Genomic DNA, 20,168 nt, shown 5'->3' with positions numbered 1-20,168 from the left:
AGGAAAGGTATGCGTCTGGGTTGTATTCTTTCACTAGAACTATTCAATCTGTATGCTGAGCAAATAACCAGAGAGCTGGACTATATGAAGAAGAATTGGACGAAGACTAATTAACAACCTGCATTATGCAGATGACACAACCTTGCTTGCTGAAAGTAAAGAGGACTTGAAGCACTTACTGATGAAGATCAAAGACCACAGCCTTCAGTGTGGGTTATACCTAAATATAAGGAAAACAAAATCTTCAACACTAGACCAACAAGCAACATCATGATACATGGAAAAAAAAATGAAGTTGTCAAGGATTTCATTTTACTTGGATCCACAATCAATAGCCATGGAAGCAGCGGTCAAGAAATCAAAAGACACACTGCGCCGGACAAATCTGCTGCAAAAGACCTCTTTAAAGTGTGGAAAAACAAAGACGTCACCTTGAAGACTAAGGTATGCCTGACCCAAGCCATGGTGTTTTCAATTGCCTCCTATACATGTGAAAGCTTGACGATGAATAAGGAAGACCGAAGAATTAACGCCTTTGAATTGTGGTGTTGGAGAATACTGAACATACCATGGACTGCCAGAAGAACGAAGAAATCTGTGTTGGAAGAAGTACAACCAGAATGCTCCTTGGAAACAAGGATGGCGAGACCATGTCTCACGTACTTCGGATATACTGTTAGCAGGGATCAGTCCCTGGAGGAGGACATCATGCTTGGTAGACGGTCAGCAAAAAAAGAGGAAGACCTCAATGAGATGGATTAACACAGTGGCTGCGTCGATGGGCTTAAGCATAACAACAATTGTAAGGATGGTGCAGGACCAGGCAGTGTTTCGCTCTGTTGTACACAGGGTGACTATGAGTCAGAACCAGCTCGATGGCACCTAACAACAACAACAACGTGGTTTAAGAAGATGTGTCAAGTTGACAAGGAGTGAACTGTGATGGTTAATCTTACGTGTCAACATGGCTAGGCTACAGTAACCATTAGTTTGGTAAAACACTAGTCTACTTGCTATTGTGAAGTAGTTGTTAGGTGTTGTCAAGTTGATTTCAACTCATAGTGACACAATCTGACAGAGCTGAATTGCCCCATGGGGTTTACTAGGCTGTAATCTTTACGGGAGCAGGTCCTTTCCTGTGGAGCCACTGGGTGAGTTGAAATTGGTAACCTTTCAGTTAGCAGTTGCAGACTTAACCATTACACCACCGGTAGTTGCATATGATTAAGTCATCTGGTCTTAAGTAAAGCAGATCACTTTCCATTATGTGGGTTGGCTTCAACCCATCAGCTGAAGACCTTAAGAGCAAAAAAGGAGTTTCTGCAGGGTGTATTCTACTTCCACACTATAAATAGATACTTTGCCAGAACTCTCACTCTTCATACTTCCTGTCACCTGAGTCTGGGATCTAGAGATTTTGGGACCAAAGTTTGCAGGAATCTCCAGCCTGTCCATCACCTGATCTATAGATCTTGAACTTGCCAGCCCCTCACAATCATGAAATCCAATTCCTTAAAATCAATCAATCAATCTCTCTCTACACATACACACACACACATACACACACATCTCTGTAGGAAACCCAGTGGTGCAGTGGTTAAGGACTCAGCTGCTAACAGAAAGGTCAGCAGTGTGAACTCACCAGCTGCTCCGCAAGAGAAAGATATGGCAGTCTGCTTCCGTAAAGATTTATAGCCTTAGAAACCTCATGGGGCAGCTTTACAGAGTCGCTGTGAGTTGGAATGGACTGGACGGCCATGGGTTTGGTGTGGTTTTGGGTATGCCTACCCGTCTTATGGTTCTGGCTTTTTTTCGAATAGAAATTCATGGCTTTCAGGTAGGATGGGTAGGGAGGGAGACAGACAGACACACATACACCTCTGCCACGTAGGAGTGATAATCAGAAAAAGTCAGATTCCTGCCTTTGCTTGTGAGTGTCTGTCTCTCATTCTAAAATCCCTCACCCACACGTGTTAGGAGAAGCTTCCAGGTCGACACGTTTGTGTGATGGAATTCCATCTCGGAGAAGCTTCTTTTCAGGACACATGTCACATAATGGAAGTCAGAAACTTCAAGTTACCCAAATTAATTTTTTTCCTTGATGATGATCCAATATTGATAATTTTTTCCTATCACAACTTAAACTTTCAAAATCATATACCGTTCCTGCACACACAATGCATACGGTGAAGAAAGGCTTGGCAACAATATAGGTTGCTTGAATAGAGCCTGCAATCTGAATCTGGGCATAAAAGTTATTTGTTTGGTTTTGAATTTTCCAAACTGTCAAAAATGCCAGGAAAATCACATCAGCTGTTTACACTGCTTAAATGACCAGAGTGTCGATATCCTAAAAACGTGCCTTTGCTTATCCAGGTCCCAAACGGAATTCCAGGTGATACCAAGAGGGGCCAAGACATTATTAAAACACACCAGATAAACGGCGGGGCAAGACAGTGGTGTAAACAGTCGCTCGCATTTATCCCCCTGCAACTACCCCACTCTACAAAGAATAAAAACAAGCACAGGCTGAGATCTCAGAGCTCTGGGTGGCAGTTTAAGAGCTGAAGCGAGCCCCAAAACAGGGAAGAGGAGGTGCAGGGTCAGCAGAGGAGCTGAAAGTTTCTGGCTGCTGCCATCTGGAAAACTTGGCTCACTGTACCATTTTGGAGGGTGACAAGGGACACCCCAAAGACTGCAGGTCGGAAGTTAAACTGAGTAAACTGTAGTCCAGTTGAAGTGGTGCAGATCGGCTATGGGAATTCACAAACAACACACTTAGGAAGGGGTACAGGGAAGCTGAGGTGATGTGATTAAGTGTTATTGAATCTTCCTGAGACCAGAGACAACTGGGCACTAAAACCTAGGTCCACAGAAGAGCCATGGGACCCATCTATCAGCCAGGGCAAGAAAAATACATGCAACACAGAGGGAAACAAATGGCTCCCTACCCACAAATAGGCACCACAAGAGAGCCTGCTCAGGGTGCCCATAAGGGAAAGACATAAAGTGCTTGCCACCCTCACCTTGGGAAAGCCACTTCCCACCACTTCCTCCTGTGGCTAGTGGAAAATTTCCATGCATTTGCAGTTAGTCACAGAGCAAAGGCTGTGACCCAGTCCTACAAAGGGGAAGTAAAGGAGTCCAACTTCAGGAGCGCAGGCATCTGGGGAAGGCTACAATCAAATCCACAGAAGACAGAGAGACCCTCGTACATCAGTAAAGTCAGCCACCTTAGGGAAAAACTGCCAGAGACTTAAAGCTTTCCAAAATGCATGAAAGTTGTAAAGAGGGACTAGAATCCCATAGTAAAAAACAAAAAACACTCCACTGCCATTAAGTCAATTCCAACTCACAGCGACCCTACAGGATAGAGCAGAACTGCCCCGTAGGGTTTCCAAAGAGAGGCTGGTGGATTCAAACTACTGATCTTTTGGTTAGCAGCCAAGTTTTTAACCGCTGTGTCACCAGGGCTCCAAGAATCCCACAGTAACAGATAAAATCCTCAGAGAGAGCTGTTAACACAGTGCTGGAAGAAACAAAGGGCCAGAGTGCCCTCTAGTGTAATTTAGGAAAAGATAATGGAGGTAAACCTAAGGAAAAAAAATTTCTTAAATCAAAGAAAACTGAATTCCAGAATATCACAATAAGATATTAAAATGTCCCACATTTAACAAAAAACAATAAAACATAAAGATCACAAGAGATGATTGACCCAATCAAAAGAAAAACATAACGAAGTGGAAATTTCTCCAATGGAAACCGGGATAATGGAAAAAACAGAAGATCCAGACAACAATGTTAAATGTGTCTAAAGAAAGCAAAGAATACACATAAAACAAACTAATAGAGATTAGGAAACAAAATCAGAAACTCAATAAGGAGATTAAAAACAAAAACAAACAAAAAAAGAAATTCTGGAACTGAAGAATAAAATAATTAGAAAATGCAAGAGAAACATTCAACAATAGATTGAAGCAGACAAGACACAATAAGTGAACTAGAAGACAGACTAATTAAACTTATCAAGAATCCAGGGAAAAGAACAAAGAAATGGGAACAAAGCCAAATGAAAATGTGGGATTCAATTAAGAAATCTAACATTAAAAAAACCCCACTGCCGTTGAGTCGATTCTGACTCATAGTGACCCTACTGAACAGAGAAGAACTGCCCCATAGAATTTCCAAGGATTGCCTGGTGGATTCGAACTGCTGACCTCTTGGTTAGGAGCCATAGCACTTAACCACTATGCCACCAGGGCTTCCTTTCAAAGAGATAATTATAGAGAATTTCCCAGACCTGAATAAGGAACCAAGTATGCAAACACAGGAAGCTACACAAACTCCAGAGAGAGGAAACACAAAGAGGTCTGCTCCAGGACACACTGTAATAGAATTCCTAAGAACTGAAGACAAGGAGAGAGCTCTGAAAGCAGCAAGATGAAATCAATCGAGGGTCTTTTTAAGAATCAGTGAGGGTTTCTCCCCAGAAACAATGTCTCCACAGAAGACAATGGAGTGACATATATAAAACACCGAAGAAAAACAACTGCCAACCAAAACTTCCTTATGCAGCAAACTTGTCATTCAAAAATACGGAGGAAATTGGGGATTCCCAAATAAAAGAAGCTCTGGGAACTTGCTGTTACCACACTAGACCTGCAAGCATTATTTAAGGGAGTTCTCCAAATAGAAAGGAAAGAACATTAAACAAATACTGGAATATACACATGGGGAAAAGAAAAAGACAGAGAGTTCCACAAGTAACCATAACATCAAGTTCATAAGAGTAAGTACAAATTAAACCTCCTGGATATAGGATATACAATGCTGTCAGTACAGACTTACCAACAGAAAAGGGGCAGAGAGGACCAAACAGGAACAGCTCTAGTATGTCACTGCTGTTTGTTACCTGTCTGTATGTTAAATGTTGCTGCAATTGCAAGCTGTGTAATGTACTATTTGTGGTAACTGCTAAGAAAACATACACAGAAGAAAAGAAGGAAAAAAAAAAACAGAAAAATAAGAATAAAAAGACAAAATAAATCCATCATCTATGGACAACTGATTTTTGACACGGGGCCAAAGTCCATTCAGTGGAGAAGAAACGGTCTCTTTTAATAAATGGTCCTGGTTAAACTGGATATCCATTTGCAGAAAAACTGAACGGGACCCACACCTCACACCATACACAAAAACTAACTCAAATGGATCAAAGACCTAAATGTTAAAACTAAAACTATAAACTTCCAGGGAGAAAACTATGGGACCTATTTTTTTTTTTTTAAATAGGCTAACAAACACAACTACAAATGTGCAAATAGCAGAACATAAGTAATTAGGACCTCATAATAATTGAACGGAGCCCTGGTGGAGCAGTCGTTAAGAGCTATGGCTCCTAAGCCTAAGGCCAGCAGTTCAAATTCATCAGCCGTTCCTTGGAAACCCCAAGGGGCAGCTCTACTCTGTCCTATAGGGTTGCTGTGAGTCAGAATCGACTCGATGGCAACGAGTTTGCTTTTTGTTTAAATAATTAAATATTTATGCTCATCAAAAGACTTTATCAAAAGAGTAGAAAGATAACCTACAGACTAGGAAAAAAACCTTCAAAAATGACAACCGATAAGGGTCTAATCTCTAAAATATATAGAAAATGCAAACTCAACAAGAAAAAGACAAACAACCCAATTAAAAAATGGACAAAGAGGACATTCAAGCAGCCAACAAACACATGAAAAGACGCTCACAACCATTAGTCATTAAAAAAAAAATTTTTTTTTTAATAGATGCAAATCAAAACTACAGTGAGATACCATCTTACCCCAGCTAAAATGGCACTGATGAAAAAAAAAAAGACAAATTTTGGCAAGGATGTGGGGAGATTAGAACCCTAAGCATTACTGGTGGGACTGTAAAATGGTACAACAGCTATGGAAAATGGTATGGAGTGTCCTCAGAAAAACAGAAATACTAATAAATACCTATGATCCAGCAATACCACCAGTAGGTATACACCCTACAGATCTAATAAGAGAGACATGGACAGATACATGCACACCTATGTTCACTGAAGCATAATTACAAAGCAAAAAAATGGCAACAACCGAAGTGCCCATCAACAGATATATACAATGGAACCCTTAATAAACATAAAGAACAACGATGAGTCTGTGAAACATACTATATCACGGATGGACCTGGAAGACATGACACTAAGTAAAATAAGTTAATCACATAAAGACAAATATTGTATGATCGCACTTTTATAAGAAGACAAGAATACACACACACACAGAAACCAGTGTTCATTGGCAATTACCAGGGACACGTGGGAGGAGAGGGGGAATCATCATATCACAGACACTTGTTATTTTTGGTGATGTGAAAATAGCACTGAATGTGGGTGTAATGAGCACAGCTTGACCAAAGTAAACGAATTACTCTAAAGCAAAGATAAGAAGATAAACAGGCAGGGAAATTAGAGTACTGGAAACAGAACAACCAGAATGCAATTAAAGGGAATGTCGATACATTGTGAAAAACGATTTAAGTGAACAATCTGTGTAGAAATTGTCCAATGGGAACCTAATTTGCTATGTAAACTTTCACTAAAATACAATAAATTATGATTTAAAACAAACCACAAACACGCACGTCTGATGGTTAAATCCATAATTTTTAAAAAGGCATGAATGAAACAGAGCGGCCAGTTTAACTGAACCAGAATCTGTAACAGCGAACGCCAGTCCCCAGTGGACACCTGGAGTCACGCTGACAAGGCACAGTGAACCATGACCAGTCCTCAGTGGACACCTGGAGCCACGCTGACAAGGCACAGTGAACCATGACCAGTCCTCAGTGGACACCTGGAGCCACGCTGACAAGGCACAGTGAACCATGGCCAGTCCCCAGTGGACACCTGGAGCCACGCTGACAAGGCACAGTGAACCATGGCCAGTCCCCAGTGGACAACTGGAGCCACACTGACAAGGCACAGTGAACCATGACCAGTCCTCAGTGGACACCTGGAGCCATGCTGACAAGGCACAGTGAACCATGGCCAGTCCCCAGTGGACAACTGGAGCCACACTGACAAGGCACAGTGAACCATGGACAGTCCCCAGTGGACACCTGGAGCCACACTGACAAGGCACAGTGAACCATGACCAGTCCTCAGTGGACACCTGGAGCCATGCTGACAAGGCACAGTGAACCATGGCCAGTCCCCAGTGGACAACTGGAGCCACACTGACAAGGCACAGTGAACCATGGACAGTCCCCAGTGGACACCTGGAGCCACGCTGACAAGGCACAGTGAACCATGGCCAGTCCCCAGTGGACACCTGGAGCCATGCTGACAAGGCACAGTGAACCATGGCCAGTCCCCAGTGGACAACTGGAGCCACACTGACAAGGCACAGTGAACCATGGACAGTCCCCAGTGGACACCTGGAGCCACGCTGACAAGGCACAGTGAACCATGGCCAGTCCCCAGTGGACAACTGGAGCCACGCTGACAAGGCACAGTGAACCATGGCCAGTCCCCAGTGGACACCTGGAGCCACACAGACAAGGCAAAGTGAACCATGGCCAGTCCCCAGTGGACAAACTGGAGCCATGCTGACAAGGCACAGTGAACCATGGCCAGTCCCCAGTGGACACCTGGAGCCATGCTGACAAGGCACAGTGAACCATGGCCAGTCCCCAGTGGACACCTGGAGCCACGCTGACAAGGCACAGTGACCCATGGCCAGTCCCCAGTGGACACCTGGAGCCATGCTGACAAGGCACAGTGAACCATGGCCAGTCCCCAGTGGACAACTGGAGTCACGCTGACAAGGCCCAGTGAACCATGGCCAGTCCCCAGTAGACATCTGGAGCCATGCTGACAAGGCACAGTGAACCATGGCCAGTCCCCAGTGGACACCTGGAGCCACGCTGACAAGGCACAGTGAACCATGGCCAGTCCCCAGTGGACAACTGGAGCCACGCTGACAAGGCACAGTGAACCATGGCCAGTCCCCAGTGGACACCTGGAGCCACGCTGACAAGGCCCAGTGAACCATGGCCAGTGCCCAGTGGACAACTGGAGTCACGCTGACAAGGCACAGTGAACCATGGCCAGTCCCCAGTGGACATCTGGAGCCACACTGACAAGGCACAGTGAACCATGGCCAGTCCCCAGTGGACACCTGGAGCCACGCTGACAAGGCACAGTGAACCATGGCCAGTCCCCAGTGGACAACTGGAGTCACGCTGACAAGGCACAGTGAACCATGGCCAGTCCCCAGTAGACATCTGGAGACATGCTGACAAGGCACAGTGAACCATGGCCAGTCCCCAGTGGACACCTGGAGCCATGCTGACAAGGCACAGTGAACCATGGCCAGTCCCCAGTGGACACCTGGAGCCACGCTGACAAGGCACAGGGAACCATGGCCAGTCCCCAGTAGACATCTGGAGACATGCTGACAAGGCACAGTGAACCACGAAAGGAACACAAGGTCAGTTCACCTGACTCCCTCACCTGGGCAGGAGCGAGACTTTTTTTTATTGTTGTTTCCTCGCTTGTTTTTACCCAAGAGCCAATTCAGGAAAATTTACAAGCTGGATTGTTTTTTCATTAAAAATGAAAATAGATTTACTGAGCACTGTGGAAAAAATGGTATTCCTCGGAAGTTATCCAAATCTCCTTGATTTGGAGACTGTCAACAAGACAAGGGGTGCTGCTTTTAGCACTAACATGTTAACATCTGGGCACACTTAGGATTCTGGAACAAGGCCGAGGGGGTATTTTAGAGTTTCTACTATATTTTACTATGAAAGCAGGTTGTGATCTAGGCTCTAGATCACGTTCTAGATGACCCTGAATGTCCTATGAAAAGAACTTTCTGTGTTCATATTTTCTGTCTGGCCCAGATGAAATCACATGATGCCTCTGAACGTGGGTACCCTTTGTTCTTGCAACAGCAATTTATAATTGTTTCAACCAGCAGCTAAATGAATTTTAAGCTCTGAAATTTTATGAGACAATCTGCCCTGAGCTACTTTTTGTGAACCACATACCACCCCTCCTCCCATTCCTTACTCCCAGACAAATCATTAAAACATTTCCTCTGGAAAAACAAAACAAAAACCTCTGGAAGTTACTAACTACAAAAAGGAATCTTTAAGGAAACTTTTTCTACAATGTAGAATGTCCACTGAAGAAAAAAATGCTAATCCGTTTCCTAATAATTTGACTTTCACAAATATATTTTATTTATCAAATGCCCATTATAAGCCAACTATATTCCTCAGTGTTTTTCTTTATGATAATGAATCAAATACCCACCCTGGCAAAACGGTCACTTCCAAGAAGTGTTTGCAGAAGGATGGGCAGCTGCTTTTCCAGGTGAAGCTTAAGGCAGAGTTGGGTCAGCTCCTCTCGGTCCAGATAGCCAGTCCCAGTGGTGTCGCAGCTGCTGTAGAACTCCTTGAGCTGCAACACATAGTGGTTCTCTTCTTCTTCGTCCATCCCATAGCAGGCTGGACACACCACGGGAAAAGGAAAAACATCATTCCATTTTTATTGCCATACCTCTTCACTCTTGGCCAAGGTAGTGGGCCAGGGGAGGGCAGGGGCTACAGCTGAAGTAAGGTTGGGAGAAATCAGCTCCGCCTTCACAGGAGAGGCCAGAAATATGTACCTGAGATCTAGGACAGCAAGTTTCATCCTTCACCATTTACAGGTATCAGAATTTTATTTTCTAATTATCTTCTATTGTAGAATAATTAGAAAGTAGAGGTAAATATAAGGAAACCTAAAATAAACCAAAATTCCACTACCTTAAAAAATCCACTACTTTAAAAAATCCATTATTGCTATTTTGTTGAATATACATTTTAATTTTTCTCTATGCATATACTTGTTTTTTTTTCTTACAAAATAAGCGAGGTCTTTATTCTTTATAGTTTCAACAAACAGAAAAATTTTACTACATAAAAAAGCTCTTACAATAAGAAAAAATGAAAATTCCAATAAAAACATACAGAGTATGTTAATAACCAAATTACAAAAGAAGAAATACATACAGTTAATAACCATCTAAATGTTCAAATTAAAATTAAGAGATACTACTTGTGACTGAGAAATTACCAAAACAAAAAACCTTCAGTGAGAACTGAGCTGTAATAAAAACAGGGATCTCATACTTGAGGAGGGAGTGGCAATCAGCAAACATTTCTGGAGGGTATTTTGTCCATATATCAAGACATTTAACAATATTTTTATTACTTGATCTAGCTATTTCACTTTCCAAAGTATATTTAAGGACACAGAGCCAAAGACAAAAATATGACTTCATCAGAAATTTTTTATATTTAAGGACAGAAAAGTAAATAACTTAAAATATCTAACAAAACACTAGTTCAATAAATTACGGTGTATTTAGATAACAAAATATTAGTCTTTAAATCATACTTCTAAAAAATATTTTACAGAATGCCAAGTGTAGTTGATAAAATATTGAGACAGGATAAAAACTGTTTATAAAAATAATAGCTAATACTTACTGGTCCCTTTACATACAATTCATTTACGACTTACAATTCTATCAAGAAGGTTCTACAACTTTCTGTGAGAAAACATACTTTTTTTTTTTTAAATGCACCAAAATGGTGAGAGATGCTTTCTTGGTATTATGTACTTGTATTTCCTATTTCATATATTTTCATAATTTTCAAATTTTATAACAAGTAGAACATCTCTATATTCAGAAAAAAAAAATGTTACTAGGATGAATCTATGAAACTAGCAATATGTGGCCATTGTGACACACAAAAATGGCAATTCCATATGGTTCAGATTATTACATAGCCCAGGCTCTACAATTGGGAAAAAAAGGAAACATGATAAGTAAACAACCATGAAAAGTTGGTCAAGCTCTGCTCATCAAATAATTTATAAACATGAAATAATGAAGCAACACCTATAACTAGGAAGCCACAGCATAATAAATGGCAATTAAATACAGAAATAATTTTAAAATGGCCAATGGTGTTCTCTGAAACATCACTCTCACAGGGTGGAGAACGTGCATCACAACAAGGATTGTGCAAGGGCTAAAATCTTTTAAGACCAACCCTATTGGAAAATCACGAAGCTTATCAGCCTAAACTGCTTATTCAGGAAAAAAAAAATTTAGTGAATGCCATAAATATTGTCAACATTGGGTAGAATCTTAATAGTGATTTTTCACTGTGATTGAAGAAGGTGAGCCACCTTACCTGCCTTTTAACTACATACCTGTCGATAAGCTGTAAAAATAGCCAGTGTCTACAACTGAAATTGAACAAACTGGTTCATGGTCTTGGATTTCACGTAGGTGTAAAATGATAAAGAACTGTGTGGGACTGCCCTATTTGCTAATCAAATTATTTATCCATTTCTCAGACATCAGTATTTAGAAATTAACAAAGGCTAAGGACTGAGGAAGCTACAAGCATCTGTACCTCTTTGGATGGTTTTGACGAGGTAACCGCAAAAAGGATCAAAAATGAAAATGAGGAGGCGGGGTCAAGATGACGGAGTAGTCAGACACTTCCTGTTCTTTTACAACAAAGACATGAAAAAACAACTGAATCAATTATATATAACATCAAAGGCAAAGTTGAGAAATTGGACTGAGTGGCAAGGGGAAGGAGAGACAGTTCAGAAGCAGCAGAGTTGCCAGAGCTGAGCTGGTCGGCCCCGGCAAGCTGTAGGCTGGATCGGCTGGTGCGAACAGTGAGGCAAGCAGTGGCGCTCAGGAAGTGTTTTCCACATCAGGAGAAACGGGGCACCAGAGGGTCTGCTCAACACTCCAGAACCATCAAGAAGCGGTACTCAATTGGCGAAAGACAAGTATACGCGTCTAACCTACCGTGTGGATCAAAAACCATCCCCTTTGGGAAGAACTTCTCTCCCGTTCACCTGTCCCCTCCGTGTTCCACACCATCCCGGTGCAGCTTCCGTGACTGCCACCCCTCTGGGCCAAAAGTAGGACCTGTCACGTGCACTGAGTCATTCTCCCGGCTTTGGAGAGGGAACAGATTAAACCAACAGGAAAAAATAACCTGCAAGCTCCACTAAGCCAGGAACTCAAGGAAGGTACAACCCCTTTGCCTAGCCACAGGCATAAGGGGTCCATGGACTTTGAATCCCTTTCACCATTGCATAGACCTGTGTGGCCCATTTCAAAAGTGTGGGCCCTCATTAGCACAGCACAACAGGGTATATATCTAAAGCCTATTTTCAACTATATCAGCTATAAGGGTGAATGGCAGATTCGTGACATTTCACAACACTCTGCCCATCAAGCAGGGTCCTCACCTACCCACATCAAGGGCCGGAGGACTGGTGCCTCCACTCAAGCCACCTAGACACACGTGACAGGGGTCCAAGAATAAGTGCTGCCTCCCAATCCTTACAGCCAACAGCACTGGGTGCCCATAATCTGGCTGCAAAACCCACCCACCTATGTGCTCTAGGAAATAGGGACGCGATTCCCTCCCAGGCACTCAGGTGCAGCCTTCAGCCCCTTGCCTTGCTCAGCACGTGACCACTACTGCAACCAGATACCTGTGCCTACTCCAGTCACCCCCGCCTGTCTAAGACTGCAGGTGAGAGCCTGCACCACACACTTGGTGACTGACTACCTGGACACCTGAGCCAAATCCATACTAGAAAAGTAAATGGACGTCAGGGCTCACAAACCTAGTAACAGTTCTAACCACCTGGTGATAGGACATGAGAGCTTCAAAGACACCAATAATCAAACTAGCTCACATGAACAGCCTATTTGGGCATAAAAACAAGACAAACCAAGAAGCTAGGACACCACCAAAAACCAAACCTGTTCCTGTTGAGTTGATTACAACTCATAGAAACCCTACAGGACAGAGTAGAACTGACCCATACAGTTTCCAAGAAGCGCCTGGTGGATTCAAACTGCTGACCTGTTGGTTAGCAGCCGTAGTGCTTAACCACTATGCCACCGGGGTTTCCAAACTAGGACACAGTAAGCAAAGATAAATAAATATAACTTATTGATGGCTTGGAGACAACAGTCAATTTCAAATCACAAAAAGAGGCAGACTGTAATGGTTTCAGCAAGCGACCAAAACGAAGACTCAAAAAAAACCTCCTGGAGGAAGACAAGGTCTTCAAATTACCAGAGGTAGAATTCAGAAGATTATTATACAGGGCTCTGCAAGAGATCAGGAAGGAGGACCAGACAAAACACACCAAATCAAGGAACGCACAAAGCAACAAAGGAACTTAAAAAACTTACACAAGAGCACAATGACAAATTTAACTGGCTGCAAGAATCCACAGACAGACAGCAAACAAAAATCTAAAAGATTAACAATAAAATTCAGAATTAGACAACTCAATAGAAAGTCACAGGAGCAGAACTGAGGCAATGGAAGTCAGAATTAGTGAGACTGAAGATAAAGCACTTGACACCAACTTATTTGAGGAAAAATCTGATAAAAGAATTTTAAAAAATGAAGAAAACCTAAGAATTATCAGGGACTCTATCAAGAGGAATAACCTACAAGTGACTGGAGTACCAGGACAGGGGTGAAAACAGAAAATACACAGAGAATAGTTGAAGATTTATTGGCAGAAAACTTCCCTAACATCATCAAAGATGATAAGATATCTATCCCAGAAGCTCAATGAACCCCACACAGGGTATATGGCAAAAGAAAATCACCAAGGCATATTATAATCAAACTTGCCAAACCCAAAGATAAAGAGAAAATTTTAAGAGTGGCTAGGGATAAACAAAAAGTCATCTATCTACAAAGGGGAGTCAATAAGAATAAGCTCAGATTACTCGGGAGAAACCATGTGGGCAAGAAGGCAATGGGATGGCATATATAAATCCTTGAAGGAAAAAAATTGCCAGCCAAGAATTATATATTCAGCAAAACTGTCTCGCAAATATGATGGCAAAATTAGGGCATCTCCAGATAAGCAGAAGTTTAGGGAATTTGTAAAAACCAAACCAAAATTACGAGAAATACTAAAGGGAGTCCTCCAGTTAGAAAATCAGTAACATCAGATAATAACCCAGGACGAAAACACAGGACAGAACAACAAGATATCAGCCCAGACAGGGAAGTCACAAAACTAAAACTAAAACATTAAAACAAGGAAACAGAGATATCAATATGTAAAAGATGACGGCATTAAAACAAAAAAGAGGGACTAAATAATGTAGTCATAGATCTTTCATACAGAGGATGTCAAGGCAATATCAAGAAATAAAGGACTGAATTAAACTTAGAAAAACAGAGGTAAATATTAAGGTAATCACAAAGGAAACTATAATCCTACACATCAAAATAAAAAACAAGAAAAACATAACGACTCAACAAATACAAAATCAACAACAATGAAAAAGATGAAAAGAAAATGCATAAAGAAAAACAACTCACACAGAAAATGAAGTGGAACAAACAAACTGTCAATAAGACACACAAAAAATACATCAAAATGACAGCACTAAACTCATACCTATCAATAATTATGCTGAATGTAAATGGACTACATGCACCAAGTCAGAGAGTGTAAAAATGGATTTAAGAAAAACCACGATCCATCTATATGCTGCCTACAAGAGACACACCTTAGACTAAAAGATACAAACTAAAACTCAAAGGATAGAAAAAACATATCAAGCAAACAACAATCAAAAAAAGGGCAGGGGTGGAAATATTAATCTCTGATAAATTAGACTTTAAAGCAAAATCCACCACAAAGGATAAGGATGGACACTATATAATGATTAAAAGGTCAATACAGCAGGAGAACATAATCATAATAAATATTTATGTACCCAGTGACAGGGCTCCCAAATACGTAAAGTGAACTCTAACTGCATTGAAAAGAGAAACAGACAGCTCCATAATGATAGTAGGAGATTTCAACACACCACTTCTGGTGAAGGACAGAACATCTAGAAAGAAGCTCAATAAAGACATGGAAGATCAAAATGCCACAGTCAACCAACTTGATCTCACGGACACATACAGAGCACTCCACCCAACAGCAGCCAAGTATACTTTCTTTTCTAACGCACACAGAACATTCTCCAGAATAAACCACATATTAGGCCACAAAGCAAGACTTAACAGAATCCAAAGCATCAAAATATTACCAAGCATCTTTTCTGACCATAAAGCTTAAAAGTTGAAAACAATAACAGAAAAAGCAAGGAAAATACACGGAAACTGAACAATGCCTTGCTCAAAAACTACTGAGTTATAGAAGAAATTAAGGGCAGAATAAAGAAATTCACAGAATCAAATGAGAATGAAAACACATCCTACCAGAACCTTTGGGACACAGCAAAAGCAGTGCTCAGAGATCAATTTATAGCAATAAATGCACACATACAAAAAGGGCCAAAATCAAAACATTAACCCTACAGCTTGAACAAACAGAAAGAGAGCAGCAAAAGAGGCCCTCTGACACCAGAAGAAGGGAAATAATAAAAATTTAAGAGCAGAAATAAATGAAATACTGAACAGAAAAACAACTGAAAGAGTTAACAAGACCAATAGATGGTTCTCAGAAAAGATCAACAAAATTGATAAACCATTGGCCAAACTGACAAAAGAAAAACAAGAGAGGAAGCAAATAACTTGAATAAGAAAAGAGATGGACGATATTACAACAGACTCAGCTGATATTAAAAGAATCATAACAGAATACTATTAACAATTGTACTCCAACAAATTTGAAAACCTAAAGTAAACTGACAAATTTCTAGAAACACACTACGTACCTAAACTAACAAACAGAGGTAGAAAAACTAAATAAACTAATAACAAAAGAAGAGATTGAAAAGGCTATCAAAAAACTCCCAACAAAAAAAGCCCTGGCCGTGATGGCTTCACTGTAGAATTCTACCAAACTTTCAGAGATGAGTAAACACCACTACTACTAAAGGTATTTCAGAGCATAGACAATGATGGAATGCTCTCAAACTCATTCTTTGAAGCCAGCATAACCCTGATACCAAAACCAGGTAAAGACACCACAAAAAAAAACAAAATTACAGACTTATATCCCTCATGAACAAACATAGATGCATAAATAATCAACAAAGTTCTAGCCAATACAATGTAATAACATGTCAAAAAAACAATTCACCATGACCAAGTGGGATTCATAATTTTTTTTTTATGCAGGGATGGTTCAACATTAGAGAAACAATCAATGTAATCCATCACATAAATAAAACAAAAGACAAGAACCGCATGATCTTATCAATTGATGCAGAAAAGGCATTTGACAAAGTCCAACACCTATTCATGATAAAAACTCAGTAAAATAGGAACAGAAGGCTTCCTCAACATAATAAAGGGCATTTATACAAAGCCAACAGCAAACATCATCCTAAATGGACAGAGTCTGAAAGCATTCCCATTGAGAACAGAAACCAGAAAAGGGTGCCCTCTATCACTACTCTTATTCAACAGTGTGCTGGAGGTCCTAGTCAGAGCAACTAGGCAAGAAAAAGAAATAAAGAGCATCCAAATTGATAAGGAAGAAGTAAAAGTATCTCTATTTGCAGATGATATAATCTTATACACAGAAAACCACAAAGAATCCACAAGAAAACAACTGGAACTAATAGAAGAACTTCAGCAAAGTATCAGGATACAAGATAAACATACAAAAATCAGTTGGATTCCTTTACACTAACAAAGAGAGCTTTGAAGAAGAAATCCTCAAATCAATACCATTTACAATAGCCCTCAAGAAGATAAAATACTTAGGAATAATTATTACCAGAGACGTAAAAGATGTATACAAAGAAAACTACAAGACACTACTGCAAGAAACCAAAACAGAACTACGTAAGTGGAAAAAGATACTTTACTCATGGATAAGAAGATTCAACATTGTGAAAAATGTCAATTCTTCCCCCAAAGCAATCTATAGATACAATGCAATTCTGATCCAAATTCCAATGACATTTTTTAATAAGATGGAGAAACAAATCACCAACTTCACTGGGAAAGGGAAGAGGCACCGGATAAGTAAAGCATTACTGAGGAAGAAGAACAAAGTGGGAAGCCTCACACTACCTGATTTTAGAACCTGTTGTACCGCCACAGTAGTCAAAACAGCCTGGCACTGACACAACAGATACATAGACCAATGGAACAGAATTGAGAATCCAGACATAAAATTCATCCACCTATTGGCAACTGATATTTGACGAAGGCCCAAAGTCCATTAAATGGGGAAAAGACAGTCTCTTTAACACATGGTGGTGGCATAACTGGATATCCATCTGCAAAAAAATGAAACAAGACCCATACCTCACACCACGCACAAAAAATAACTCAAAATGGATCAAAAACCTAAATATAAAATCTAAAACGATAAAGACAATGGAAGAAAAAGTACGGAAAATGCTAGGAGCCCTAATACATGGTATAAACAGAATGTAAAACATTACTAACAAATACACAAACACCAGAAGAGACAGTTTATAACTAAAAAAAAAAAAAAAAAAACTAGGAGCTCTTAAATAGCAAACACTTATGTTCATCAAAAGACTTTACCAAAAGAGTAAAAAGAACAGGCTGGGAAAAAATTTTTGGCTACAACGTATTCGATCAGGGTCTAATCTCTAAAATCTACAAGATACTGCAAAACTTCAACCACAAAAAGACAAATAACCCAGTTAAAAAATGGGCAAAGTATATGAACAGGCCCTTCACTAAAGAAGACGTTCAGGCAGCTAACAGATACATGAAGAAATGCTCACGATCATTAGCCATTAGAGAAATGCAAATCAAAACTACAATGAGATTCCATCTCACTCCAACAAGGCTGGCATTAACCCAAAAAAACAAAATAATAAGTGTTAGAGAGCTTGTGGAGAGACTGGAACACTTATACACAGCTGGTGGGAATGTGAAATGGTACAACCGCTTTGGAAATCCATTTGGCACTTCCTCAAAAAGCTAGAAATAGAAGTACCATAAGATTTAGCAATCCCACATCTTGGAATATATCCTAGAGAAATAATAGCCCTCGCACTAAAAGATATATGCATATCCACATTCATTACAGCACTGTTCAAAATAGCAAAAAGATGGGAACAACTTAGGTACCCATCAACGGATAAACGGATAAAACAATTATCGTATGTTCACAGAATGGAATACCACACAACAATAACAATGATGAACCTGTGAAACGTCTCATAACATGGATGAATCTGGAAGGCATTACACTGAACGAAAATAGTCAGTAGCAAAAGAACAAATACTGTATGAGAACACTTCTACAAGAACGCAAGAAAAGGTTTAAACACAGGAGAAAACATTCTTTGATGGTTATGACAGTAGGGGGAGGGAAAGGGGTATTCATTAACTAGATAGTAGGCAAGGATTACCTTAGGTGAAGGGAAGGGTAACACACAATACAGGGGAAGTCAGCACAACTGGACTAAACCAAAAGTGAGGAATCTTTAACACGCTGACTGTGCTACACTGCTCCCTAGTTACCGGGAACTCACTACACCCGCTTCCACAGGGGACAGCAAGGCTGGCCGCTCCCAGACTGCGCCTTGCTCTCCCCACCCCAATAGGACTGACTATGCTCCCCTGGTGCCTCCACAGACGTCAACAAATCCTGTTTTGAAAAATTCTTCACTTTTTATGTTTTATCTTTAGTTGTAATCAATTCAAGCAATTAGAAGTGTATATATATGCACATATATACATATATATAAAAATTCTGTCCCTTTGCCCTAATCCCATTTCCCAGATGGGTAATCACTGCTTGGTGTGTAGCCTTTCAGACTATTTTGAAATCTATATGACAGATGGATATACACACATAAGCACATATGCAATATGCATACACACATGTATTTTTATATGAATTATACATATTGTTTTGCAACTTAAAAAAAAACTTGATTATTTAAGAGATCTTTCCACGTCTTTCTCATTTTTTAACATGGTTATTCACTGTACCATTATACAGATGCAACAAGGTATCGAAGTATTCTCTTCCAGAAAGAACATTCTCTAGGTGGTTTCCACTTTTATTCTCTTAACAAAACATTCTGCAGCAAACAATGCTCTTCATGGCTCTTTGTGAGTCCTGAAAATGACGAAGACTGTCTTCTACTAAACCATCAACAGCAGGGAGCGTGGCACGTGTCAGGATTATTCCCCGGAGAAGAACTAAGTGGTACAAAGGTCACAGCTTAAAGAATCTACTTATCTCCCAGCTACTGGCAAGTCCTGCATCAAAGCCAATCTGGGGCGTCCCAGTCCTTGGTCTCAGTTCTCCATACCCCAGGAGTTCTTTTTCTTTATGTAGAGAATGGCACAAAATGGGAATTTAAGATCCTTGCTAAAGCCTAACTTGCCCTTCCTACTTAGAAAAAAACCAAAACCCACTGCCCTTGAGTCGATTCTGACTCAGAGTGACCCCATAGGGTTTCCAAGGCTGTGAATGTCTATGGAAGCAGGCTGCCACGTCTTTCTCCCACACAGTTGCTGGTGGGTTCGAACAGACGATCTTTTGCTTAGCAGTCGATCACTTTAACCACTGAGCCACCAGGGCTCAAGAGGGGAAAAAAAATCTCAAAGTGGAGCCTGGAATGCCCTGGCTGTCCATGAAAGAAGCAGGTTGCACAGGTGTGAGGCCTCCAATAATGTGCTCACCAGAGTGAGGAGGTTGGCCCAGAGCCTGAGACACCTCAAAAATTCTTTTTGGAACAAACAAATTGCAAAGGCAATAAGATTAAAAAAAAAAAAAAAACAAAAAAACTGCAGCTACTTGGAAACTATCTTCCTTATAACCCACAATAGCCATATTCGAACTCATCTAATTTCCACCAGTTCCTACCAGGTTTTAGGGCTGCAGCATGTCATGATACCCCAGCACTCCTACCTCATTTCTCTGGAGACACACACTCACATTTTAAGGCTGGGATGGGGCTTTCAGAAAACAAGAAGAGTGCTTTTTCCATAATACTACAAGTAAAAGGACTAAATGAGGGGTCTGCTACAGAGGCCTTCCTCTGAGTGGAGGACCAGCCCTTGATCCCACAGGGCCCAAGTACAGTGTCATGCCTCTCCAAGTCATCTCACGG

General features: G+C 40.8%; 1 protein-coding gene across 1 annotated transcript in view; it reads right to left on the bottom strand.

The window, feature by feature from the left end:
• Positions 1 to 20,168, bottom strand: part of NINL (ninein like) — a 245,308-nt gene that overhangs the window by 135,241 nt on the left and 89,899 nt on the right. Inside the window, exon 2 of the mRNA XM_064275676.1 lies at positions 9,335 to 9,528. Coding sequence (XP_064131746.1) covers positions 9,335 to 9,517 — 183 coding nt within the window. The 5' untranslated portion in view covers positions 9,518 to 9,528. The remainder of the gene's footprint in view (positions 1 to 9,334; positions 9,529 to 20,168) is intronic.

Source organism: Loxodonta africana, chromosome 24 (genome assembly GCF_030014295.1).
Source record: "Loxodonta africana isolate mLoxAfr1 chromosome 24, mLoxAfr1.hap2, whole genome shotgun sequence".
NCBI classification, from domain to species: domain Eukaryota; kingdom Metazoa; phylum Chordata; class Mammalia; order Proboscidea; family Elephantidae; genus Loxodonta; species Loxodonta africana.
This window is presented reverse-complemented; position numbering and strand designations above follow the sequence as displayed.